Genomic DNA, 26,496 nt, shown 5'->3' with positions numbered 1-26,496 from the left:
ATATATTATGATAAATCTCAACATTGGTCCTTATGACAAACTTTCATAAGAGTTTTTGCTGTAAACCTTAGTCTGAATTACTATTTAAATAATGTATCAGCAAGATTGTGAGGCTAAAAGAAAGGTGCTGGGCTGCCAGTAAGTCCAGGTGGTGGCTCTCTCTACCTTTTCATTGGCAGAGAAGACAGTGAGATAAAATTTCAGTTATCTGGAACTGAATTTATGTGCATATTCCAACACAGCCAAACTTATCGGACACTTTGCCATTAAAAACACCACTGAACTTGCCATTAATTTATTATATTCTGCACATTCTGTCATATTTTTTTAGCTTCTGTGTCTATCGCATGTCAGTCCTAAGGGAGGAAGAACTCCTGCATTCACTCCTTCATCACTTTGTCTAGAGTACAATAGGTCACATATCATTGCATGCCTAGACACACAAACACAGAAAACACCCCCATTGTGTTCATTACCCCAAAAACACATGGCCGTCCCTAGGGAGTGCTCTGTTATGATTTCCGCTGTAGGGGATCATAAAGAAACACGCACATGCACACAGACACATATATCTGTGCACAAGTTTGAAAACACAGGGCTTTCTGCTGTGCAGGCCTATAAAGGAACACATGGGTCTTTAGTGGCCTCTGCACCTGTCATTGTGTTTACATTCACCCCTGAGAGCGAGGACAGGGGACCAGTTGTGGGAGTAAATAAATGTAGCGGGAAGCGGAGAGAGGCGAGGAATGAGCGGGCTGAGTGGTAAACAGGCCGCTCGCAATGGCTTTGAGAAAGGTTTGTGTGTTTGGATAGGGGAGGGAAGGGCACTGAGGTGCTGAGTAAGCAGGTCTCTGTTGTCTCATTCAGGAGACAAGTGTCATCATCAACGAGCTCCTTTCTGCACCTCAAATAAAAACACATTATCTCTCTGTCTCTGTTTAGCTCTGCCCACCATCCTGTCTCCTAGGGTCAGTTTCTAAAGTTATTCAAATCCTTTGCAACAACAATTAGTAACATTTTTTTTAACATTTTGTCTTAACTAAAGTGCATTTTAGTTTTAGATTCAGCATAATGGACACATAAGTTCAATATGTGCAGTTGGTTGTTTTTTGATGCAGCACTTAGTTTTTCTGTCCAAAACACAATAGAAAGAAGATACTCTCCCTTGAATAAGCTACGGTGGTCAACTGGGAAAAGCAGCTGCATTCCAGCATGAACATGAGCACTTGGCCACTCAGTGAGAAAGTGAAAAGAGAAGAAGGTTAAATGCAGGGTAAAATGTAATTTTCATCTTCTTTTTTTTCCAAATTGTTCACATGAGATAGATGAGGGTTCATCCCCATCCCCTAGGGTTAGTCTGGTTTAAGTCATTCCTCACCTTCCTTAAAAACAGAGGAGCTGCAGAAAATTTCTAAAAGCCCTGGACACTCATAAACATCAATAATGACTTTATTCAAGGAACCAGTAAGACCCTGGATGCCTCCCTCATTAGCCATAATTCCACAACCAATGTGACTTTTGGGTATTCAGCCCTGCATATAACTTGTGAACGGTATCGTCACGATCGAGGCACTGTTTTTATCTTCCCCAAGATAAGCAGGACCTGCAGAGATGTGATTTGTGGCACAAATAGTGGTTGACAGGTTCAAGGCTCAGACCTCAGAGCCAGTTAAGTGGAAGTCAAGTATGAAGTTTTTGGATGCTTTGAAGTACTTATGTAACAAACTTCCCCGCTTTTGTGACCTGGCATGAAAAAAATGTAACCCCATCAGGTACAGAACACGCAAGAAAAGCAAAAACAAAGCTCTCCTTCGTGAAGGTAAAAATGATTTGTGCTCAGTGTTTTGAGTGGTGTGTGTGTGAGCACATGTGTGAGCGCACTCTCTAACCTCCTCCCTGCGTTCAGATCCAGGTCTCTGTATATACCACCGGATCTGGGCCTGTTGAGATTTGGGGATACACTCGAGGAAGGTGGAGTTGCTTTGCACCCCAAAGAGAACCCTTTCCTCCACCCGTCCCCCGCCAAGACCTAAGGAAAATATGACTGTTATTGATCCAAGAGTCTTTTCTGTGGTTCTACAAAAAAAAAGCACAGGTTTCCACTAGTGGCTGTTGAAGTGATTGTATTTAGCTGCTGACAAAGAAAAAAAAAAAAAAAGACTCTCTCACAAGGAGAGATACAGGATGAACTTTTAAAGAGAACAAAGTCTACGTACTGTCCATTGTGTCCCAGCACTGGCTAGCAGGGTCTCCATGCTTGATGTCTTGTCTCCTGGCTCGCCTGGAGAACAAAGAAAGTTGAATAATACTTTCTTAAAAACATTATTTTAATCTATTAGATCTTAGGGGCTAAACACAAAAACCTGAGCACCTATGATCTGATAGTTCATAGTAATAATAGTAACAAGGTCATCTGTACAGTATGGCAGCTTCACTAAATTAATAAACCCACACATTTAAATGTAAAATTAGTCAAGGAAAGGAGCTAATAAAACATGTACCTCTCATTCATCTCATACCCAGTTTGAGATGAATGAGAGGTACATGTTTTAAATGTCAAATTTGCATGTACTGGAAAAAATAGGAATGCTATGGAGAGCATGTTAAGAAGTTGACTGGATATTACCTCCAGCAACAATTTTTCACAAACTGACCTCTGACCCTAAATGCACTACAAAACTTCTTACATCATTCTGTCTATTACTGAGCCCTATAATCTTCAATAAATCTGTAATTGTTTAATCTCTTTATTTCAACAAATCTTCACCTCCCACCTAATAGGGAGGTGGATATTTGTTTTCCTGTGTCTTTGGACTCTAGCTTGGTGTTGGTCTCCTTCAGTTTGTATTGATTTCACCTCCTCCACCTCCTGTCAGTCCCGTGTGATGGGACATCTGTAGCCTACACTCACTGACACTGTGAAGATCAGCTTTCAAAGAGCCCTAGAGACCAAATGCAGGGCCTCCCCTGTTCCACAAACCATAACAGCATCCCCATTGGCCATTGGCAATATGGCAGCGTGACCCCTAACTGTAGGATATAGATTCTGTAGAGCCTGGATTCATGCAAGCACACAAAACATAAAATACAAACACACATACTCTTACACCTTCAGGGCTACACTCCAGAGTCGTGGAATGACAGTAGCATTAATCAACTGAGGAACAACATCTCTAATCAATGCCTCAAATGGAATAATACCATCTGGCATGGAAAAAGTGCTGAAGAGGTGAGGAGAACCAAAATAGAAAACATATTTAGCAACAACTATGAACTCCCTCTGACAGTCCCAGAATAAAGAACCAGCCTTGGGCACACACACACACACACACATACATACCATGGAGAAGTAGGGCAACAAAGGGTCAGTTTAAAGAACTTTATAGATGCACTTTTTTTTTTCCTTTCTTTTTTTGGGATCACACATATTTTCAGGTTGAATACTATAAATTGTACCTTAGAGTGAGTACATTTAAAAGACATTTTTAAATCTTGAATTTGCATTGTGAGTTTTGTGCTTCACTGTATGTATTTGTGTTTTATATTTGTATTTTAACTTACAGTGATTACTCTGCCTGATTCTTTAAGGGGTGGTATAGTGAGTGACTTGAAGCAGTACACAGCTAACTAACTGTGCAGTGGATGAGCATGGCATATTTATAATTAATTTTAAAAATAAAACATGTTAATTTTAGAAGTGTTACATATATATACAGTACCTCTTAGATGCAGGGATGTATCGTGAGCATGTGTGTCCATCCCAGGCGCAGTAGGGGTCCCGTGCTAGGCAGCATTCAGCACAGGCTTGGCCGTACAGGTGACATCTACTGAGCGAAACCTGTGCCAGCCCCTCGCTTGAACCCACGTAGAGCTGTTGCTATAGTGAAAAAACACAACACATTCATTCATTAGGGGAGGTAAACATACAGGCAAAACATAAAACATTTTTAGTATGTGACAACAGGTTTGTTCTGATGGAAAATTAAGGTTTTTAATTTAGTTTGTTTTTCCCTTTATACATGTATTCATCATTCAGGGGAAAAAATGTACTCAGGTTTCCTACTGTGAAGTTAAGCTCAAGAATAACTGGAGGTCAAAGCGTCATAACAATACAGCTCATTTAAAATATCAACAGACACCTGAGACAAACCACAAACATCTAAGGTTTTTTTCAGTGAGCATCTTTTACAAATGTGATTCTAAGAATCTGCTCTGACTTGTCTGAAGTTAAGGAGATTCCTAAACAGAACCTCCAAACAACCACTGAAAACATTAGTGAGCAAGCATGCACAGACACAGACACAGACACACACATACAGGTCAAACACTGCTGGAGATTAATGGAAGCTGTGATTGGGGTTGAAGTGTGTATTGACACCCCTGACCCTTAGATAATGAGGCAGAATGGAGAGAGAGGCAGAAAGAAGTAGGGAAGGCTGAAGAGAGAGTGGAAAATGGGATACATGAATCATTTGAGGATTAAAAACAGTATGCCTTGTGTCACATCCGGCATGTGCACACAACTGAATGCATGTGGCACGAATAAAAGGCAGAGAGCATAGAGGATATGCAGAGACAGTAAAGAGCATTAGAGGAAAATGGATAAGAAAGAAGCTGAACCTGTTTAGAAGACATCTCCATACTGAGGATGGGTGTGGGAACCTGCGAAAAGTTAAACAAACAAATTTCAACAGCTTTAATATCTCAATAAACATTCAGTGCATTGCCGGAGTACTGCTTGAGTAAAAACAACAGATGAGTTTGTTGATTAATGGCTTCAAATAAATCCATCAACGCTGCAGAGTTGGTATATCAAAGGCGAGATGAGTGTTTCAGTGTTTGATGTGTCAACTGTCCCGCCGAGGAAAACGAAAGAACAGTTGGCATAGCGTATTGAAAAGCAGTGCTCACAGCGAATAAATGTGGCTGTGCTTGTGCGTCTGTATTTGCTTATTTGTGTGCATAGCTGTGCTGTTCACTCGACCTGGAAAACTTGAAGTTCTTCAAGCACCACTTCCTCTGTTGACCTCTGTTGAGAATTGTCTTGAGTGATGCTCACCACCTTCAGAACTGAGCCAGCATCTATGAGAGAAAGAGAGAGAGAGAGACAGAGAGAGAGAGGAAGAGAGAGAGAGACAGGAAGGTGAATAACGTGAGCCGTTCAGAAATGCATTATGCAAACCAGTCAGGTATGAGGACAGTTTTCAGTCCCAGAAGATGAATACCTCTAGTTCAAACACTCACATCCTTCTCTAAGGCACTAACAAAAGTTCAGTTCTGCACCATTTTAGACTTTACTTTGTTTTATAATGTGTTAAAATGTACAAGTGAGTCAGTGCTGAGACCTAAGGCAGGTTAGTGGATACAAGTGCAACCTTACATTTATTCATTTTTCCAAAATCAAGACCATAAGAGCATCAGCAAAATCTGATTCAAGGCTGAGAACAACTCATAATGATCTAGTGGCCTCTGCTGGTCAGGTATAGAATTGCAAGAGACAACTACGAATGGGTAAATGCGTGTGTGTGTGTGTGTGTGTGTGTGTGTGTGTGTGTGTGTGTGTCTCTCACCTGTTCCCAGGAACATGACCTCATAGTGTCCATCCTTCTGCTAAAACTCTGTCCACCACAATCTGAGTCAAGGTGTAGTCCACTCGGACACGTGTGAACACAGGCTGACCAGTCAGAGGGTAGACAGAGCGATACATCAGAGGGTGGAATCGAATGAAACTGATAACCTCATCTGGGAAGTCTTTGGTGGTCTTGATCCTTGGATCATATGTCTTACTGGGACACTGAAGGGCAGAAAAAATGGGTAATCATAATTAAATTTTTTGTTTTGTTTTTCCCATGTCCTTTTTCAGGAAGAACTGAGCAGTTCTCTTTACTAATTTACAGGTAAATGTCTCCCTCTGGTGGTTGAATAAAAAACTACAAGCGTTAAAGAACATCTGGAACATCTGTGACTCTCCTGTTCCCTCTTTCTGTGTAAATTTTTTTCAAATAATGAAACAAGAATCTGATTAGCATGTCAAGTGCAGATGTGAGGGTACATAACCTAAAGCATCTTGAACATTTCACCCTTGAATCTAATTAGGCCATGTTTATTATTTTGTAATTAGTAAGAGAGTTGAGTATATAAAATCTGTAGCTAGGGGTGATCAAGTATGAGATTTTTATCCATCTCTGTGTCCCTCAGCGGGTAACGCACCGTTCCAGGACGTGGATACGGTATCCTCCCCTCATATTCAACCCATCGGTGGTCAGGCCCCTCTTTGTGAGCATAAGGTCCGTTAAACGCGGCCCTTATGTCCACCATGCTGTACACACACACTGCTGAGCCACGGAAAATGGAGCTGAGAGGGAAGGAGGGGAAAAAAGGGACTCTAGTTAAAGATACAAAAGAGAAGTAGAGACCTAAGGTAATGAAGTGATGAATTCTGAATTTACCTGGAGGTGGTGAAGACTGCATATACTTTGGGGTTTTTGTCATCCCTCGTGGGGAGCAGAAAGATGTCCTCTAGAAGAAAGAGATGGAAGCAACACATGTTATTTGTTTGTATTGCCTTTATCTGCACAGAAGTGATTTGGCTGCATCTCCATCTGTATTTTCATTAACAAAGAGCCAATACAGTCAACTTCGAATATTAGCTTCTACCATTCGGTCCACTGAAAAACCCCGCTGCAGTTATATTCAGAAATTCAATCTCTTTTCTGAAATGCACTCAATATAGTTCACTAGAAATATAGTTTCTGGTGAATAAAATTCAGTTTGTTGGCCTAGAGTTCCACTTTTCATTCCCATGGTCACTTACGGAGCTCATCAAAGTGTGTGTCCACTCCATCTGGTCCGGGGATGGAACACACGAGCCTGGCTTTGAGGAAGGTGGTCCATTTATTGGTCAGACTCCTCAGCCCACCCACATCATTCTGAAACACAACGACATACACAGTAACAAATCCGTAATCAGCATAGCCCAGCTGCCCAAAATAGCTAAAAGACACGGCAATTAAAAATATAGTGTTTGTACTTTGAACTTCACCACATTCTGACTGTGGACAGAGAGAAGACACACAGAATCGCAGCCTGCCTCCGATTTCCTGCACTAATTAGGAAAATAAACAGGTGAACCACATGCTGCTTGTATGGATCTGCTTATTTGACTAGCACAAAAGAGACCTTCTTGTTAGTATAATGACAGTCAGGAGTAGTTGAAGAAAAGCAGGGAAAACATAAAAGGAGAAAAGAAACAAATGGAAGTGCAGCACGTTATTAATCAAGCGCAGCTGCTGATTAATAATGCAGGTTTTATCTTAGCATGTGAACTGCTGTTTTAAGTAGCAACCTTTGACTGAGCTATGGTAAGAGTGTTCAAGTGCACCTCTTTGTAATGCACAGAAAACTTGAGAGAGCTTCCCTATTAAACTTGGCTGGTGCACTAACTAAGTGTTATGGAAAAGACCGTTATGGTTCAACACACACAAAAACACACTTGAGTTTAAGAGACCAAAAAAAAATGTAAGCACTTAATGAGGATGTTTCACAATGGTGATAATCTTCAAAGAGGATTGAAGTGAAGTGCCCTCATTGCTTTTACATGCAGGGAAAAACAGACAGTGAAAGAGTAGGACAAATACAAAGACAGAGAGAGAGGGATACCCGGGAGAGGTAGAAAAGAGGGGACTGTAATCCAGAGGAATCTCCTTCCAGTCTGCCTTACAGCTTACTCCCAAGTCATAAATATGCTGAAAGCTTTTCTCTAAGAATGTAGCAATAGACCTCAGAGTACAAATAGCAAACTGCTGTGTGGACTAGTCCCATTTGCAATGACTAATGGCACACTCTATAGTACACAAAAGGTTCCCAATCATGAATCTAGCCTGCTTCTGTCCTCAGTCTGCTGTGCAGCAACCATCCAAGCTTACAGTTGTTTTGACATGCTGTCAAATAGAACTTAATGAGCACTGAAACATGACATACTTCTCAGTGTCTTGCAGCATCTTACAACTGAACAGAGAGAAAGTTTGGATTGCCAAATTCAGTTTAGGTATGAATTTGAATTTGTTTGGCAATGTGCTTGAATGATGACTTCTAGGTCTTTTTGAGTAGAGGCATAATGCTCTTCTTAGTTAGTGCAAAATATTTAGGACAAAATATTCTGCCAAATGAATGCACTGTAATGGTACTGCAGCTAAAATATGTCTCTGACACTGCAATAAAATAAACCTTTATCACAATTTTAATAAAAATACTTTCAAATCTTTTGGGTAGAAAACGATGACAATGCGATGGCACAAAGATCTTTCAAACTACATTGATCTCAAGGACAATCTAGGCAGCAGCACTTTGAAAGCCATGTCAGCATAGCACAAAGGGGTTAAAGACATGATTCACTGCCCCTGACAGCAGCACCCCACAACTCTTTCAGACAACTACAAAAGGAGACTTTATCAGCAAGGCCTCCTCCTGGGGGGACATAAAACACTTCTGTAGCGGCCGACACAAAGATCCTTATCCAATCAGATTACTGTGGGAGTTATGACTCCCCCACACACTGTAAGAGGTCTTACACTCTTACACTAACTTTCTCTACTAGTCCAATTTCATCTGACCGACTCGAGTCGACTGAGTCTTAACATCCACGTCAAATATCCTGTTTGGAACTTTCTCTCTTAATACCCCTGCTCTCTCCCCTACTTCTCCATAAATCTGCCATATCCTCACTTCCTCTCCTTGTCTCTCAATGCCTCCCACTTTCCTCACCTCTCTTGTGTAATATCTCACCTTGCACACACGAGCCACTCTGGACAGGATGCTCTTGTCATTTCCTTCCCACGATACCTCGCGGAAGAAAAAGTATATTTTATCATCATCTGGGTTGTAGGTGTCTGCGATGGGATGAGCAGATATAAACCTGGCCTCTGAAGACACAGAGAGGAAAAGAGAGAGAAGGGAGAGTGTTAAAATATGTCCGGTAATGGCTTTGCCATGCTCTGCAGCCTTCAAGTAACATTAACACTACACTTAGTACATGTTTATTTACAATCTTGCTCTATTTCTACAGAGAGGTCTGATTTATTACCATTTCTATTTACTAAGCTAAAGCTTGGGCTGCACATAAATCTTCAACTTGTTGTACAGTTTGCTACATGGACTAATAAAGTGATAGCCAGAATATTTAGGTTACTTTAAAAGCAGGTTTGTTTACTTCTCTAAGATTTTTAGCAGAAGTGTGGCACAGAGATCATCCTTTGGCTGGAACACCCAGGCTCAAACATCTACCCTTGTCATGTGTCCTCAGTGTTTTAAACAGTATTCAGATCCTTTAATTAAAGGTAGCAGTACCACAATGGAAATGCAGCACTTAATTACAAGTAAAAGTGAATTTGAGGCCCTGCATTCAAGACTTGAAAGCAGTATTAATCGATTCTTTTGTCCACCTGGGGGAGGCAGAACAAGCTGTATACTTTGCCTTATTATTACCTTAATAAGTTGAACAGTTAACCCATTTACACATGGAACAGATACAGAGCAACATTAGCATTCATAGTCCACTATGTTCACCAGCTGGTTCCTAACTTAAATCTTAAATCTGCTATTTATCAATGGCAAGATATAAGATATAGATACTGTATAGTGGGTTTATAAGAGCTTTTTTTGCTGAAAACAGACGACTGCTGTGGCTGGAAACAGGTTGATTAGACTGGCTTGGAGTGAGCCAAAACAATAAAGTTGCCACAAAACCAAAGTAGTGAGCTGAAAGCTGCTAAAATTGTCCATGGAGCTGCAGAGTTGAGTGATAATTCTCTCTGGATCACCATTACCCCTTTTCTGCCAATATGGAATAGGGTCCTTTTCCAGTTCACCTAAATTTAAACCATTCTAAGCATTGTGACCAGTAACAGTACAAAAACTTGCAGATAATCCCTGCACTCCACTGTTGTGCATTGTGCAGTGCCCTCATTTTATGATGCATCCTTGATTGCAGTGGTTCCACTCAACACTGGTGGAAACTTGGGCTGTGTCACTGGATGGCACAAAGGTTCCAAGAATGCCGAACAGAACCAGTTCAAGAGTCAGAGCTAATTTGTATATTAGAGACAGGTTTCATGTTACACACTGAACTCTCATACATGACAAAGAATCATGTTTTATAAGATAATCAGACATTTGTATTTAAAATCTTAATTGAAAAGCATTAGTATCTATAGCTGTCAAACAAATAATGGAACAATATAAAAAAATAATAATAAAACAAATATTTGCCTCTGAAAAGTAGTAAAGTAGAAGTAGGTTTTACTGTTGTCAATACTTTCTGGGTTGATGTTGTGCAACCAAAAAACAAATACCAAGAATTATCAGTCACTCGTCTTTTATGGTTTTTGCACAGTGTTACAAGATAGTGTTGGAACAAGGACATTAAAATGTATGTTGTAGGAAATATTAGTGGGTGGAGAGGAGGCAAGAGCATGTTGACATCAGTGTCCTAATTCAGGGGGAACTAGCCCAAAGGCTTAAGTGTTGCAGTGACATTACATCAACATTAGCTCAACCCCTAGAAGCCAAGCCAACCACCAGAGGGTGATTCCCCCAACTGGAACAGCTTAATGTACGACTACTAACACACTCGACAGAGGGTCATTGTTATCCCTGCAGCACTGGAAAGATGTTCCACAGGCTCACAGGAACAGAAACGCTGCAAGAAATTATGCGCTCTTTTCTCCCTGCATGCCCGGCGCCAACACGCTGCACGCATTAAACACACTGAGACAGAGAGAGAGCGCGAGACGTAATTACTCCAAACATCTCTGACTGTGTGGTTGTGAAATGTGGAGACCATGTGTAAGGATTTAGATCCCGGTGACAACTGTTGATACACGACAACCCGTCAGTTGCTGTAAAACACTTGAAACTGGAGATGTATACAGAGAGAGAAAACTCCTCAGTGATGACTGTGCATGCCCTTGTGTGTGTGTGTGTGTGTGTGTGTGTGTGGTTCTGCGGTAGTGTGACTAAGACCGTGAACTTTGTGGCACACTGTAAATTCCCCAGTAGGTGTGGTCCCTGGTCAGCTATGGCATTCATATAAAAGTTCCAGCTAAATGAATAAGTGTGTTGTTTCCACCTACACTGGAATGCCAATAACCATCCTGAGGGCACAGAGAGGCTCTTTGTATTACTAGAAAGGCTGGAGAAGTTTGGAGTTTGGAGAAGAAGCAATAACACGTTTTGAGTGCACCCGGTGTGTTGATGTGGATGTGCACAAGCATGTGTGTACCATTGATCCAGTAGTCTTCAGAGATGTCTGTGCGTATGTAGTGCTGGTCAGGTGGAGGGCCAAGGGAGCGTGTGAATGTTGTGTCTTTGCCCAGGAAGTCTGAGGATGTGCCCGCGTACAGGTACTGATCTGGACCAATTACAGAGACAGGTCAATCAATTATGACATCAAAATATTCAGAGAAGAAATCAGCACATATAATACATTAACACACGAAAAATCAAGTCGCTTCTCATCTTAATATTCTTAAACAAGTCTGTTCAATATGTACACCATAAAAACGTCATCAAAATAAACAGATTTGACAGTTTAACATTATTATTTAGCTTCTACCATTTCACTGGCTTACCTTATTGAACCCATAAGAAAACAGACTGCAAAACACTTCAAGAAACAAACATATGAAAGGGAGATAAGGCTCAAAAACATGTGTTGTTTACAACTCTCTGCCAAGTAACTTTGTCGCTGCCTGAGAAATGTCTGCTTGCCTCTGTCTTGACCAGAATAATTTGGAGAAAAGCGCTGGGAAAACAGATACACGATTACAGATTTACTCAAACGACTGAGCGGAGACGTGAGGAGAAACATTATTTATTCCTGGGGACATGGTGCTGTGTAGCAGTAAAAGTCTGCTGCACCAGAGATAAGGCAGCCAGAGGACTGCTGAAGTATTGTGTGATGGCTCATCTTACCTGTGAGGACTGAGGTGAATGGCTGCAAGGGATCAAAAGGACATTTCAACCTGCCAGACTCCAACGTATTAGACAGCAGTTGGAACACTCCATCCTGAGAGACGAGAGGGAAGATAATATGACATTTTCAAAAAAATTGATCTAAATCCTGAACTCCTGCCAAAATTACTCTTGCTTAGATTCACCCTCTTATACAGTATGTACTTTACCTCTCTGCGCCCTGTGATTTCAATGAAAGCGCAGTTGGGGTGGAAGGCTCCTGTCCCGCAGGCATAGACATGTGTGCGATTGTAGTTGTGGAGCACCCTGACAAAGTTAGCACACTCCAACTGGGATGAGCAGGGACAGAAAAAGAGCAAGGATGAACTATGACGGAGAGCCTTACTGAGCAGATGTACTGCATATTACAACACACAGTGGTGTGCAGATTTTGTGCACTTACATGTGTATTTTTGCCCGCCAGGTTGCACATTTCAACTCTGTCTCGGGAAGCAGGCCAGTGAATCTGATGACAGACAGACAAAAAGAAAAATATTTCCCATCTCATAATGTAGCCAACACATGAGCCTTTAACCTCAGACCTCAAATCAGTCCTCATACGTTGATTTACCATTTATGTGCTACGATAATTCAAGATTTTAATGTTAGAGCTTAAATCTACAAAGTACTTCAAAATCTTTCACTAAATCTCTACCAGACTACTGCAGTGCTCTGCATACCTGTGTAAGCCAATGAAATTAGCAGTGTATTGTGTTCAGAGTGCAGTAGCCAGACTTCCCATAACATCTGAAAGGAGAGTACATTATACTCCTGTTTTACATTTGGCCACTTGAGCATTTTAGAATAGAGTATAAGATTTTATGGATCACTTTAAAGGGTACTACTAAGTACTAAGCTCCTGACCACCCCCACCTCCCCCACCCCCACTGAAATGAGCCTAAGTGCAGTCTAAGATCCTCCAGAAGGTTCTTTTTAGTGTCTCTTTAATGCTGAAAACAAGCGGAGAGCAGGACTTTGCCATCATGCTCTGGGACAGCAGAGTTCAGGCAGGTCAGGCCTTCATTGTTCTAAATTATTCTATTATTCTTTTTCCCTCTGAACGTTTATGCTACATAATCAATTATTTTCCATTTTGCATTTAATTGACTTTCATCCACCCCATTTTGGGGTTATTAAAGATTAACAGATCTCAGTTAACAATAATTAACACCTCCGGGTGCTGGTACGAGAAGGCAAATGACGTATACCGTCCAGCGTCCCTTCAATGTACCCCACCATGTTCACACATGTGTTATAACAGGCTTATGTTCTTAGTGTGTTACCTCCTTTAAATCCTACCAAGGAGAGCTATCGCCAAACTTATTCATGGTTCGACAGAGCTTTGATACGCATGCAAACACACCAGCACAAATATTAATGCATCTCATGATTCCAAACCATTGCATGCCACTGAGGAATTCACACAGAAAACCAGTGTGACAATGTGATGTTTTGACTGAGTACAGTATATGGCCTGTGTCAGGGCTTACATGGGTTTTGCAACCCAGAGTATGGCCTAGTTTTACCACAGCATGGGGATATTTGAACACTGTGATGAAATGTTTACAACATGGCAGCTATCTCCTGAAAATCTAAATAGAAACAACTGGAATGCTTGCTAGCAAAATATTTTTGCTGTTTTAGTGCCTGAGGATCCTTTTCCAGGTATGCCTCTTAATTAACTGATAACCGCCAAAGTTTGTATCTCTAGGTCATGTTCACTGTGAGGGGCTGGTCCCAGATGACTGACGGAATTAGACTTTTGGTGCCTATCTCCCATCAGTATCAATGACCTGAGAGGCAACAAAAAGGCACCACTCTGAGAGAACGAGTAAGAGTTATAACAACTAGATAACGATCAAATAAACACACTGTCGTCCCACTTTAACCTCAGCTGCATAAACACACACTCACATCTACAAACTTTAACATATGGCATCCGTCCAAATGCATTTGTGTGTTTGTGTAAATGACTAAGCGTGAGCGTGCGTACTCAGTTAATGTGTATATACTTTTTTGTGCAAATGTGTCTGTTGCGTGCACGTGCCCTCCGACATGATGACCCTGACCTCACCAGACAGACAGTTTCAGACTGAAAGGTGAGCTCTTCTCTAAAACAATACAGGGCTGAGAGCATTCCAGCTTAGAAACACAGTAATGGAAAAATAATACCTTGCATCACCCCTTTTAATGCTAAGACAGGAATAAGTGTCACGCTAAATGACTGTCTCCATAATAATGAGCTGTTCACAGCAAACAACAGAGCTTATTATGATGTCTCAAGTGACTCCAAGCATGATTTTGCGTGTCTGGGGACTGGGTAAGTTACTATGTGTGGAGGAGATACTCCATCTCCTGTTCGAACTTGAATTTGTTCCAGCACTACCCTTCTGTCAGAGGGTGTGGGGACTCTTAAAACTGCTGTAAACACTTCAAAGTCTACCTAAACAACCCCTCAAGTATAGCAAATTGTTTGAAAAGCTAAGCTATATACACCAAAAGGTGCTGTTCATTTGTTAGGCTTTTTTTGTTTGTTTGTTTTAGATCATTCTATATCTGTCTATATATAATTTGCACACTCCTATTCTGTGCTTTTCTCAGTATCATGTACCTTTCTGGGGGATCTGGCCAGATTGTCAGGGTCAAGCAGGTAGACGTGATCCCTGGCTCCTAACAGAAGACGACCTCTCTCCTCATCCAACAGCAGTGAGTGGGAGTGGAGGCCATCGGAGGGGCCCAAGAACAGAGACACACTGCCAGCTTGTAGCAGCTCTGGCCCAGAGAGAGAGAGAGAGAGGGAGACAAGACACACAGAGACAAAGAAATTAATAAATCCCTGCATTACAGTGTATGCACACAGCTTAAATTTAAAAATGCACCATCTAGCATTGTATTACAGTACCCTGAAAAGCAATATTTGAGCAGGATTACACTGTCAAGCTTAACTGATTCTCTGCACTGAGATCCCAAAGACAAGCACTGGGTTTCCTCTTCTAGTTTAGAAAAACGTGTCTTGGCTTGAGTTGAAGCTGCCTAATCCTCTGTGGTTCAACACCTTAGTTACAAACGCTGATAGAGAAGAGATACAGTAGCAAAGGCTTCAACAATACATTACTTCAGTAATGCATACCTTGATCAGGGTATTTTCATGGCGAGTTCATTAATCATGATGATACCACTCGGTTTAAAACCAGCTGTTATCAAGCAGATGGGGGCTCATTTATTCTAAAAACCGCCTGTCTCTCTACCAGTTCTTTCCTGACTAGACCTCATTTACACATGACTGAACATCTTCATAAGCATGAGCTGTGGCTGTACCATGTGCCTGTCATGAGCAATGTGAGATTAGCTCACGATGAGAGCAGGTGTAATACCTGTTGCTTATCCATTGTATGTTGGTGACTTCTATATGATTTATGCTGGTAACATTTTACTCATACTGTATATAAAGAGTTAAAATATACTGTGTTTCACTGGTCTTTGGACTCCCAGCTGCCAAAGTCCATTACAGAGAGAGTTTTCTGAGAGCTGCAAACTGACTACATTCTCAGCTCAATACTGTGTCCTTGATCTCCTTGATCTGAGGAAATCTCTTCTATCACCAGGCCCTTTTCAGTGCGCCAGTATAGCAACATGCCTTGAATAAACACCGGCTCAATGCGGGGGAGTCCTGTGGGAGTCACTCTGAAAGGATTGACATTGTGATTACCCTCTTGGTGTGAAGGACTGGAGAGGTTACCAACCTCCAATATTTGAACTTCTGGGACCCCTCCACACCACACAATCCTGCTTAATACCTCCTCCTATACACAGACTCACACACACGGCACCCCCCACACGCTCATATCTTTTACCACTACACACACATCATACCCATAGCGGCAGACTAAAACCTCACAGAGAGATTAGGCCAGCTAGCCCTTGGCTAAGGCTAATCTGTTCTATAAACACACAGCACTATGAGCCCATTGAAACGGCCTGCTTCACTGTGACTGTTTAGCATAGCGCTCCACACCTTTCTCCAAAGAAGAGAGCCCTCAGCTCCCTCAGCTGCTCATGATTAGCTCATCTGCCAGTGGTTTAAGGAAGACATGATCAAGTTGGCTTAGTCTCCTCTGATATACTAGACTTAAGCTCTATAATACTATAATGCCTGGTATTGTACACATGTAGGCCACCTAACTCTGAACTGGGAAAGACACATTACCGTAATGATGCTGCATATGAATCGGCCATATGTGCTGGGAAAGGAGTCACATAATTTAAGCACAAATTAGCACAATAGTCATTAGAAAGAACCTACTGATCACCGAAGCTAGCTGAAATGAGGCTGCTGTTTTCATGCTGCATGATAACAGCCTCGGACCGCCATTAATATGCAGTATAGGATGTTCTGTCCGTGGTTTCACAATACACAGAGTAACGTCACAGCCAGTATCAAATGTTAGGGCAAGGAAAAATGTGGATAAGAAGCCAATAAATGTGAGCTCAAGAACAGCCAGATTTAATTCAGTGACATGTGTTTTGATTTGTTGTTACTAAGCAAATTAGGTTAGGTTAGTTACTGAGCAACCTTTGTTCTACTGTACTCTTTATGACTACTAAACTGTAGCCTGGTAGTGTAACTCCATCCTTTTGGAACAATGCATCATATTAAAGATATTTAACCAGATGACTTCACTTTTCATTTGGCAGAAGGCCACATTGTCTGTGTTGTGGTTTTTGGATGAAACTTGAACTTATGCCTCAAGATGTGTTTTGCAGAGTTAGGGTCACAAGTTTAGAGCAGAAGGCAGTTGTTTGGTGGTGTTCACTCAATCAGCGAAGATTTCACTTTGATGTTTCACCCTTCACTCATTTAAGCTGAGCTTTCACAGGAGGGCGATGTGATGTGATGTTTGAAGAGTGATCACTGTTGGGTGGACACTGTTTTCGAGCGCTGCGCACTGATGAGATGATGACAAGCTGTGTGCATGATGTGTGCACTAAGTTGGAAGTGATTTTTGCTTTTGATGGATTCTTCTTTGCTTCAGTCATTCTGACTGAGACAGCCAAACATGGACATTGTTCTAATGTTGTTACTCTGAGGTCCAAAGGAAACCACAGCATACTGTAGTTAGATGAATGAACAGCAAAGTTTAGTCATCCGTGCTCATAGTCAACACGGCGAAGCAAAGCCAAGACACACACTCTGACTGAATATTTTTAAAAATCAGTTGTCTCAAATATCTAAGTCCAATAAATTGCAGTCATATCTGACATAATGAACTGCTCCATTTTATCTACAGGTTGGTTTGGAACAAACATGAAATAAAACAAACTGCGGAGCTAAGTACTAGCCTAACTGCTGAGTAAACACCATCCCTTGCAATCATTATTCCTGCAGCTACTTACATATATTTATGTTGGACACTCAGGCCATACATGTGTATCTATTTCCAGTCATACTGGTTTTGGAAGCCTTTGACCAGAGAAGAAATTTTAGAGGCTGAAGTCAGAGTGAGTTTACTTTAAGGTCACTGTGGGGATTCATTTTTATGGAGCAAGACTGAAGTTCATTTGTGCGGTTGTGCGCAGCTGATATAGAGCATGAGGGATGGAGACTTTGAAGTAGAGTTTGCGCTGGAGTTTAGAATGGGTTTTAAAGGGAGCAATAATTTTGCTTTCCCTTGGTGGCACAAAGCAAACAGACTCGGCTGACGCAAAGCTAAACACATGGACACAGCGCACATTGCGGAGAGGGGCTAACATACACACAGCAGAGTGAACGACAGCCTCCCATGGACCAGGACCATCAACGTGAAACGTATGTTCTGTGTGTGACTTAGGCTTATAGGACTGCACTGCAACAACAGTGCATTTTATTAAAAACAAACATTTGCAATTTTGTCATTAGCATCATAAATATTCAAAATATAAACCTGACTTCAGGTTAATGTCATAAGGATTTATGTTGATGAGAGGATTAAGAGAATGTGATTAGGTTTCACAAAAAGTGGCCAGGAAACATTTTCATGCTTATAACAAGTGACAAAAAGGGAATTATGAAGTGGGCTAATGGATCAGTAAGTGGATCTTAAATCTCTCATTCTAGTGTGTTAGTCTCTCTTTTCACCTCTGCTTCTTCTTCTTGGCTGCGTGCACAAAGCCACAAGAGAAAAAGTGACAACTGGGGGTAAAATGTTACCTAGAGAGATAGACAAAGCTAAACATGGCCTTAGAGGATGCACACTGAAATGCTAATAGAAAAACCACAGGTGTGAATCATCAGTCATTTGCATTGTTTAGTGCTGTAATTCAAGCTAGGTGCAAGTGCTTTGATGATGAAGGTTATCTGTATAAGAGAAAATATGCAAAATGGCTTCAGACTAGCCAAACTTTATTCTGCTCTCAAAAAGCATAAAAGTTCAACAGTATTGAAGTGAATAAATGGACAAATTAACAATATTTCTTACCTCTGTGGCTGAGTTTGACCCTGGGGACACTCTGTTTGATACTTGCTCCAAAAGGGAGGGTGGCCAACAGCATCAATCCCACTAATGGGACCCCAGGATGGGATAGTACCTTAATCCTCTTCCCTCTGCCGTCATAATTACTGCCAGACATACAGAGCAGAGCCCCGGCTTCATTCAGACTCTCACTGCCAGAGTCCTCTTTCTTCATGGTGTGTGGAGTGGTCCTGTTCCGTTTCCACTCTGTCCTTTTCTGCAACCCTGGAGGGAGACCGGTGTAAGGAGTCAAGCTAGGGAGGAGCAATTATAAGTGTGTGTGTGCATGAGTGTGTGTGTGTGTGTGTGCGGTCTCATCTAACTTCACATAGGATATGTACACAAGTTTCTGTCGTGACTATTCAGCTGTTTCACCATGGAGCCTTACAGGCATGTCCCCTCTCTTTACCCGTCCTACATCAGCTGTTGCCTGTCACTGGCTTTCCTTTTGTGTCGCCTTTAAATCTGTTTGCCCAAAACAAAGGTCAAGCTAACAAAACAGTCACATTCTCCTATCTTTCACCCGGCCATGCCTCTTTCAGTTTCTCTGTCTCCTCCATCTCCTTTTTTCCACATGAATAACTCATTTAATTCTTTACCTAAATGATACTTGCCAATAGTTTTAGCATTGGCTGATGATCCTGTCAGCTCCTCCTTTATGTCCTGTAAAAAAAATGGGCCATGTCCTATCTAGGACTTCACAGTGCATTAAAGAGGCCTGTAGCAAAGACATTAAATCAAACTCTGTGAAAAGTGAGTATGAGTGAACAGTCATGGGAACACTCGCTGGCTTTTCTGTCGCTAATAAGCAAGGAGAACTTGAGTGATGTGCAGCAACTGAATATAGAACAAAGTAGTAACAGTGTAGCAGAAACTGGACTTTTTTTGGTTATGTTCAGCAAATGTGATGATGTTTCAGTCCCTGTCATTTTGACCTGACAAAGATCCAACTGGGATTGAACAGCTGTCAATTTATATAAACTCTGGAGCTTGAGTTAGTGTGTAGGTGTTACTCTTTCCATTGATGCTGATTTACAATAACCTCCCCAGAGCATGACAGGAGAGGGGTGGGGTTTGTGTATCAGCTTGCAGAGAGGATTTTATTTTCTTTCATAACATTTTATATTAAGAGACGAGTAAGAAAGAAATCAGGAGTTCGGTGTTCAGCGTTTTTGAAGATACTTGAAAACTTTAAAATCAAGATTCAAGGGCAAAGAACCTGACCCAGTAATTTATAGGTGTCTATGAATCTGCATTCTGATTACTTTCTTAATGAACTGTTCTTGATTTACTTTTAGCAGTATGTGTGTGCCACCTCAAGAAAAGTGGTGCATCATACCAAGCTGCTGCATGGCCTGCATTCCTGCACTCTCCACAGACCACAAACATCTAGCTACTAATTAACCAGACTATCGATGAAGGAATTAATGAATGCATCAAAAGAATGCTACCCCCCCCCCCCCAGACCTTATTGCTACATCTCCCTCATTACTTTCCTTCCATCCCCATCTCAGATAACACACATCAACTTGTCTTGTGACAACATAAACAGTGTCAGCATAAATTAATAGATCTGCTGTGGCGGACACACTCACGTATCTCAAATACTGAAGCCAAGCGTAGACACAATCACCATTTGGGCAAAATATTGTCTGTGCAGTGTCTAGGAAATTATATAAAGTGACATTCTAAGCACATGTATTCATTCATAACATGTACAATGGCATGTTGGCAGACAGATACAAGCTGTAAAAGTATTTCATTTCATATATCATTTCACCTCATTTATTTTTCCTGTCCGGTTTTGTCATCTGGTGTTTTAAACTTGTGTTCATTACGGATGAATCAGGGCAGAGTGGCACCCATCCAAGCGCCCTGTGGCTTTAAACTGGAGAGGATTAGACCCTGATAAACAGACTGCTGTTTACTTAAGATGACAAATTGAGGCACCTTCACACCTTCAGGGTTAGGAATACAGATATAGAGCTGTGTGTGATGGATGGGCAATCGGCAAAGAGAGCGAGACGGTGAGAAGGTTTCAATCTGTGCAGTCTTTACACACTTTGTGAGCGACAGCATCAGCGATAGCACTGGCGGCGGGTTCTCGTCCTCCCAAAAGCGTCCTCGGGGGTGGGGGTGGGGGGCAGTGACACGATTTCACCCAAGTGAGTGGCGTTCAAGTAATGTATCTCTCTTTGCCGCTTGAGTGCCCACATCTATCAGCAGTACAGGCCTGTGCGGCACCCCTCTAGAATAATAGCCCCCAAACAAAGAAGAAAGCTCAAGTGTTGGAAGAGGAGCATTAAAAACTGTCCATCTGTTGAGAAAAGGATGACAACAGGAGATCAACACACACCATAGCAGAGAGAGACATAGTATATGCTGCCAGTCAGTCAATACAGCAGAACGAGTGAATAATGGAGATGAAAAGAGCGATAGAGAAAAAGAGTGCGAGAGAGAGAGAGAGGTGAGAAGGAAGGGAAACAGACAGCTTGCGCCATGTGGGTTAAGCTAACACCCCTGTTTCCTGGCAGTTAGAGTCCCTGTTGTCTTTGGCAGCATTGGCGGCACACGGTGCAGGGGGTGATGGGAAGCAATCCTTATGGTGATGGTGACAGGTTTAAAGCTAGCAGCCAGTATAGTGCTGGTGGTGCCTAAAATGTAGCATCTTACAAGTGTCACCTCCTCAAATAAAACCAGCTTTTTCCAGTTTGGCCTCAACATCAAACAAATACTGTGTTTATGTGCCATAAAACAACCATTAACCAGCAGCCAGCAAACAACAATGGTCCAAAAGCAAGAACTTTTATGTAAGAAATTTAAAGTAGCTGAACTTTTAAAGGATAAAATATTCCCAGCAGAGGCCGTCAGCGGTCATGATGAAGGAGCAGATGGCGACAAAGTGCTCTGGCCATGGGCATTCACACACTGAGACCACCCCCAATGAGGCATTTAGCAACACCCAGGTGCTCTGTAGAATACACTATTATCAAACCCCTCCATCTCCACAGGACAGAGTGCATTAGCACAGCTATTTGTCTTTATTCCCTGACCACAGGCACTGACCTGGCAGAACAACATAGGTAATTGTTTCTAGCTCTCAAGACATTAGTTGTTTTTCTTGGCAACAGTCAATCATCTTTTTTTTTTTTTTTTTGCCTTGCATTTAAGCAAGCATGTAACTCCCCAATGAGTCTGTGAGGGTTCATGTCTCGTAGGGGAAAATACAGGACCAGTCCACACTATTTGTGTTTTCACTATACACAAACTATAAAGCACATTTATACAAGGAGCATTACATTTTAAAGTGTTTCTGTTCACTATAACTCCTGTTATAGATGGCAGTAACAACAGAAACACAACACTGTTCAAATTCAGAGAAGCACCACTTTTACTCTTTATGTCTTGGCACTGTAATACACTATATAATTTAGGGGATGGATATGTTGTTTCACCTTCTATAACAAGCTAAATGACTTTTAGAAGCAAAGTAAAACAGCACTGTCAGCTCTATGTCTAAATGCTGCTAATAAAAAGTGGTAATATTGATCTGAAAGGTCCAACATCTTCTAACGCCTGTCTAAACTATTTTGCCTTAACAATAATACACACACTTGGCGCATAACTCACTGTGTTTTACTGTATGCTGAGAATTAACCGTTGCCAGAGAACAAGTTAAATATGAAACATGTGATCCCTGTGGCAATGTAAGATAATTCTGGTCTCAGATCAAAAACTTAAACCTACATACTATTATGCTAAAGCTTTTTGGCAATGTTTATAGTGTCAAATGCTCATTTTTTCTGTAATTTGTTTACTCAAGTCTTAAAGTAAACATAAAGGCAGCAAGCTGTGTTTCATTTTAGATTTTAACCACAAACATTACTACACTTTATCAGAGTGAAACACCGTATCTATCAGCACAGCATGCTCATCTCTTGGGAAATTACATATCACTAGAAAAAAATGAATGCAAAATAAATTGCCAAAATATCCCATTACACACAAAATTCAATCATCCAAACATGGTGATCGGAGACAGAGATTGGCTTTGAAGTTGAAAATGCTGCAGTAAATTAGCCCAGAATAACGAATGAATACATAGTACGACATATGTTAGGTAAGGATATCTAATACCTCTCCATGGAATAGAAATGGGATCATTTGATCCCTTGCCATTAGGAAAGCCTGTATTTCCTGCAGCCGTTTACGTTCTAATAAATCCTATAAATCAGATATCCACCGGCTGCCTGGTCACAGAATGCCTCTCTCACACAGTGAAGTCCTGACAGTTAACTTTTGCCCTTTAAAAAGAGTTTACATGAGGATTTCTTAGAGTGAATCATTCAGGCCCTGTTTTGAATCATATTAATACATTCACAAAACAACATTAAAAGTAACAGATATCACATGACAATCACACTTTGCCTGAAACCTCTGTGCATGAAATCAGTGAATGGCAATGTCCGGAGGAGAGGACATTCCAGTGGAATTCCTTCCGCTTTGGAAGTGAAGAGTGTGTCTGTGGGGAAAAAAGACTAAAGGAGATGGATAAAATTCCAACCCTGAGGTCCTGTCTGTCCACATTTTGTCTTTCCCTTGGCTGTTATCTGAAAACACTGGTAAGAGAATACTCTGTGCAACTGCTGGTACGGTAACCAAACACACCACAGCCAGACGATAGCACTTGTGCTGCCTTTGTTAAAGGATTTGCCTCATGTTAATGTTGCGGTTTCATCTTTGGAGAATAAAAGACAGAGCCCACAGCTCCTCAGCTCAGCCATAGATAACTGAGACAGTGCCAGCTCAGGTCTGCCGTAACAACAAGGGTGAATGGAAGGGTGGGGAGAGTGGGGGTGGGAGGTGATACTGGATCTGTGGTTTAACTTTTCTATATGGAGAAGATGGAAACAGAAAAACAAAGTTGAAACAAAGTCGGGTTGCTGCTCAAAACAGAGAGCAAACCATGTAACCAAGACAACACTATATAGATAAACATGATGATTGGTTTGTTGATAAGGGACAACAAAACAAGTAACTCTATGCGTGCTGAATAGGGAATGACCTGGCCATGCAACTCTGAATGTGTATAAGTGTCTGCATGTATGAACATATGTGTGTGTGTAAGCTAATACCATACTGAAGCAGGCAAATGGGAGCAACGGGGCATGAAAACAGTGACTGACAGTCGTAAGTGCTCTCACTTGTCTCCTGATGGCCTGAGGATACAAGGGTACACCCATGTATGCTATGCAACAACTCCTCTCAAGAGCATTACTGTCTTTTACAAATGCGGGGAAGTAAATCTATTGTTCATTCTCAATCCCAAGAAGGCCTTTGTTGTGCGGTTATCTCCACAGCAGCCTCAAAACAGTTTATTACAGAAGGAGGAAACACAAGAGGCCACAGAGCTGCAGGGCAGGCAAACCCAGCCGGGCTGTCTGTCTGCAATTCATTGGCACCTAGCTGCTGTAGACTCTCTAAACATACTAACATCACCACTGCAGTAAAGGTGTCCTATAGCTGCTTTGTCTGTCTCCACTGAAGAATTCTGGTAGTGCTACCATATAAGGCTACACCAGTGTCCAGCGTGACTACAAGTGTGTTTTAATAACACTTTCCACCCAAAACCTGTTGAGTTTTGAGAAAGCACTCTTTCAGTTTTTAGTTTTCATCACCATCCAGGAAAAAGCCTCAGCATGAACTGCATGACGCTGTCACAGAGCGCAGGAATGGTGCTGTAGGCCATTCAAAACACAGCTGAATATTGATGCTGTGATTTTTAGGGCGGTGTTGGATCAGTCCGTGCGCACCACACAGAACAGGAATGAATTAAAGTACACAGGAGGCTCAGGGTTAAGCACAGCATGGTATGAATTGATTGATAAAGTGCACTAAAGAACCCACATACCCTACCAAAACCCTTCATTCCGTCTCGCATACTAATTTATTTATCTACTTTCCTAATCATGCCGGAGCTTTCACAAAGATGAGTTTAGGACAAAGTTTCAGCCATAAAATGTGTTGTCACCTGGCAAAAGTCCTCTCAAAGTCCTCACAGCTCACAAAGGTACATCCCCAGCCTGTGATTTCAGCAGCCGTCCTCAGCCTGCTCCATCCCCAGTCGAATAAAACCTGTAGCTGCCTGTGTGTAAGGCAGTCTGTATTTAATATGTCTGGCAAACACCATCTCACTGACATAACAATTGGACCTTGTTTAAAGAGAGAAAATCAGACAAGATTTTCTGGGTTGTCTTGCTGTGGCCCGAAGCAGAAATCATTTATTTACCTCAGTCATGCTGATCGAAAGCCCTGAAACACTGCCAGAGAAATCAATATCCACACAACTGCAATCTCTCCCCTCTCCCTGCCTTCCTCTGACGGTTTCTTTGCCTCTCTCACAATAACTCGCTCGGCCAAAAGCTCCTTGTAAGGAGTTAGATAAACCTTTAGAAGCGCAGTAAGTGGAGAGTGGGTCCTCGAGACTGTTAGATACACAGGCAGGAGGAGGATGGCTAAATAACTACATGACTGTTTTTTTTTTCCTTTCTGCTGCACAGTAAACCACAGAAATACAGTGTACATACATTCAATGAGCTCCATAAGTAAGTAAGTACATTCACTACAGCATGTTTGATGTTCTGTAGATCCGCAATGTAAATATTCTTGACAGGGGGAGGGGAGGACTTGGTGGCTTAAGTGCACCTAGTCAAATTCAATTGAGGGTTCTCCTCAAACACTGCCCAAATAGTATTCAAACATTACCCAAAAATCTATCACTCAACCAACTCCTAATATACTGTATATCTGTACCTCCACTGCCTCCAACTGCATCAAATGAGGAGTGAATAAAGTGCTTTCATATTATTCAGTGTCTACTCACTGAAATACCTTCTACACATGACTGGTCACACAATAAGGATACATCACTGTACTCTGGTGAACAGCATAGAGGGACAAAAGTATTACATAACTCCTTATAACTAGATCAAATTTTCCTGTATTTTAGTCACAGTCTTTTCAAAACCCATTGTATTGTCTGAAAAGGTTTAAGTCACCATGCTGAAAACAAAGGTGCTTTCTGAATCTCATAAAGGTTGACATTTTGGAGATATATAAACTTAGTCCTGGTTTTAAAGTGTTGAAGGCTGAAAAATGTGTAAGTTGCTCCACAGAACTTTTATAAAATATATACATAGAGACGTTTACAAAAAAATAAAGGTGTGTAAATGTGGAGGGTATGTCTACAAAGTCAAATCTACACACTCTGTTGTGTCATAAGTTAAACAACATGAAGTTAAATGAAACCAAACCATGTACTAATAGATGTCCATGAGGCAACCAACTTTATACTTTTATACATACAGAGGCTAGGTAAATATCACGGGAAAAGTATTTTTGATTAAAACTCTAAGGCGAGACAGAGCTCTATGGTTTAAATACAATGCACTCGATTCACATTGTTGTCGTTATTTTCATCTTACCTGCGCTCACTAACTTCGCCTCCTCTCACAGACGGCACATGCCCACGCTGCGGACAGACAGCTGCGTCTCTCTCCGTAATTGAAAGTTGCCCGACGCTTTAAGAAAAGCAACTAGAAGTATGACACGTGCACAGCCTCGTCCCGATCAAAAGAGAAGTGGAAGGATAAACTGAATACTTCCCCCAGATATTTCCACTCCCCTTAATTGTTGTTAAACGCACGCGGACGCTCTTGAACTCTTGGTGCACTGTGTGAGCGTGTGTTCGTGTGGGTGTGTTGGATGGCTGGTTATTCTGTGGCCACTCGCCCCGGGAAAGACAGACAGTAAACTCCCAATTATGTTGCTGCTCCTAGAGGGGTGGGGCCCTTCAGCATCTGTATCGCTGCCAGCCAGGACTGAGTTAAGACCTTAGTGGTCACTTTACATCCTCCAGATTCTACCCAAACCCTTTGTGTGTCACTCTTAAAAGAGTAAAAGTAGATGGATATGCATATTACAGTAACATGGAGTAGAG

General features: G+C 41.6%; 1 protein-coding gene across 1 annotated transcript in view; it reads right to left on the bottom strand.

Moving 5' to 3' along the window:
- The window catches only part of sema3d (sema domain, immunoglobulin domain (Ig), short basic domain, secreted, (semaphorin) 3D), a 30,800-nt gene extending 4,504 nt beyond the window's left edge, over positions 1-26,296 (bottom strand). Inside the window, 19 exon segments of the mRNA XM_051073420.1 lie at positions 1,890-2,029; positions 2,217-2,281; positions 3,720-3,877; positions 4,621-4,662; positions 4,985-5,082; positions 5,571-5,604; positions 5,606-5,794; positions 6,211-6,355; positions 6,450-6,519; positions 6,815-6,929; positions 8,785-8,921; positions 11,279-11,407; positions 11,971-12,064; positions 12,180-12,299; positions 12,413-12,475; positions 14,621-14,781; positions 18,465-18,722; positions 24,529-24,642; positions 25,982-26,296. Of these exon segments, the coding sequence (XP_050929377.1) occupies positions 1,890-2,029; positions 2,217-2,281; positions 3,720-3,877; positions 4,621-4,662; positions 4,985-5,082; positions 5,571-5,604; positions 5,606-5,794; positions 6,211-6,355; positions 6,450-6,519; positions 6,815-6,929; positions 8,785-8,921; positions 11,279-11,407; positions 11,971-12,064; positions 12,180-12,299; positions 12,413-12,475; positions 14,621-14,781; positions 18,465-18,672 (1,968 nt within the window). The 5' untranslated portion in view covers positions 18,673-18,722; positions 24,529-24,642; positions 25,982-26,296.
- Between the last annotated feature and the right edge of the window lie 200 nt (positions 26,297-26,496).

Source organism: Lates calcarifer, linkage group LG10 (genome assembly GCF_001640805.2).
Source record: "Lates calcarifer isolate ASB-BC8 linkage group LG10, TLL_Latcal_v3, whole genome shotgun sequence".
In the NCBI taxonomy this organism is placed as follows: Eukaryota; Metazoa; Chordata; class Actinopteri; family Centropomidae; genus Lates; species Lates calcarifer.
This window is presented reverse-complemented; position numbering and strand designations above follow the sequence as displayed.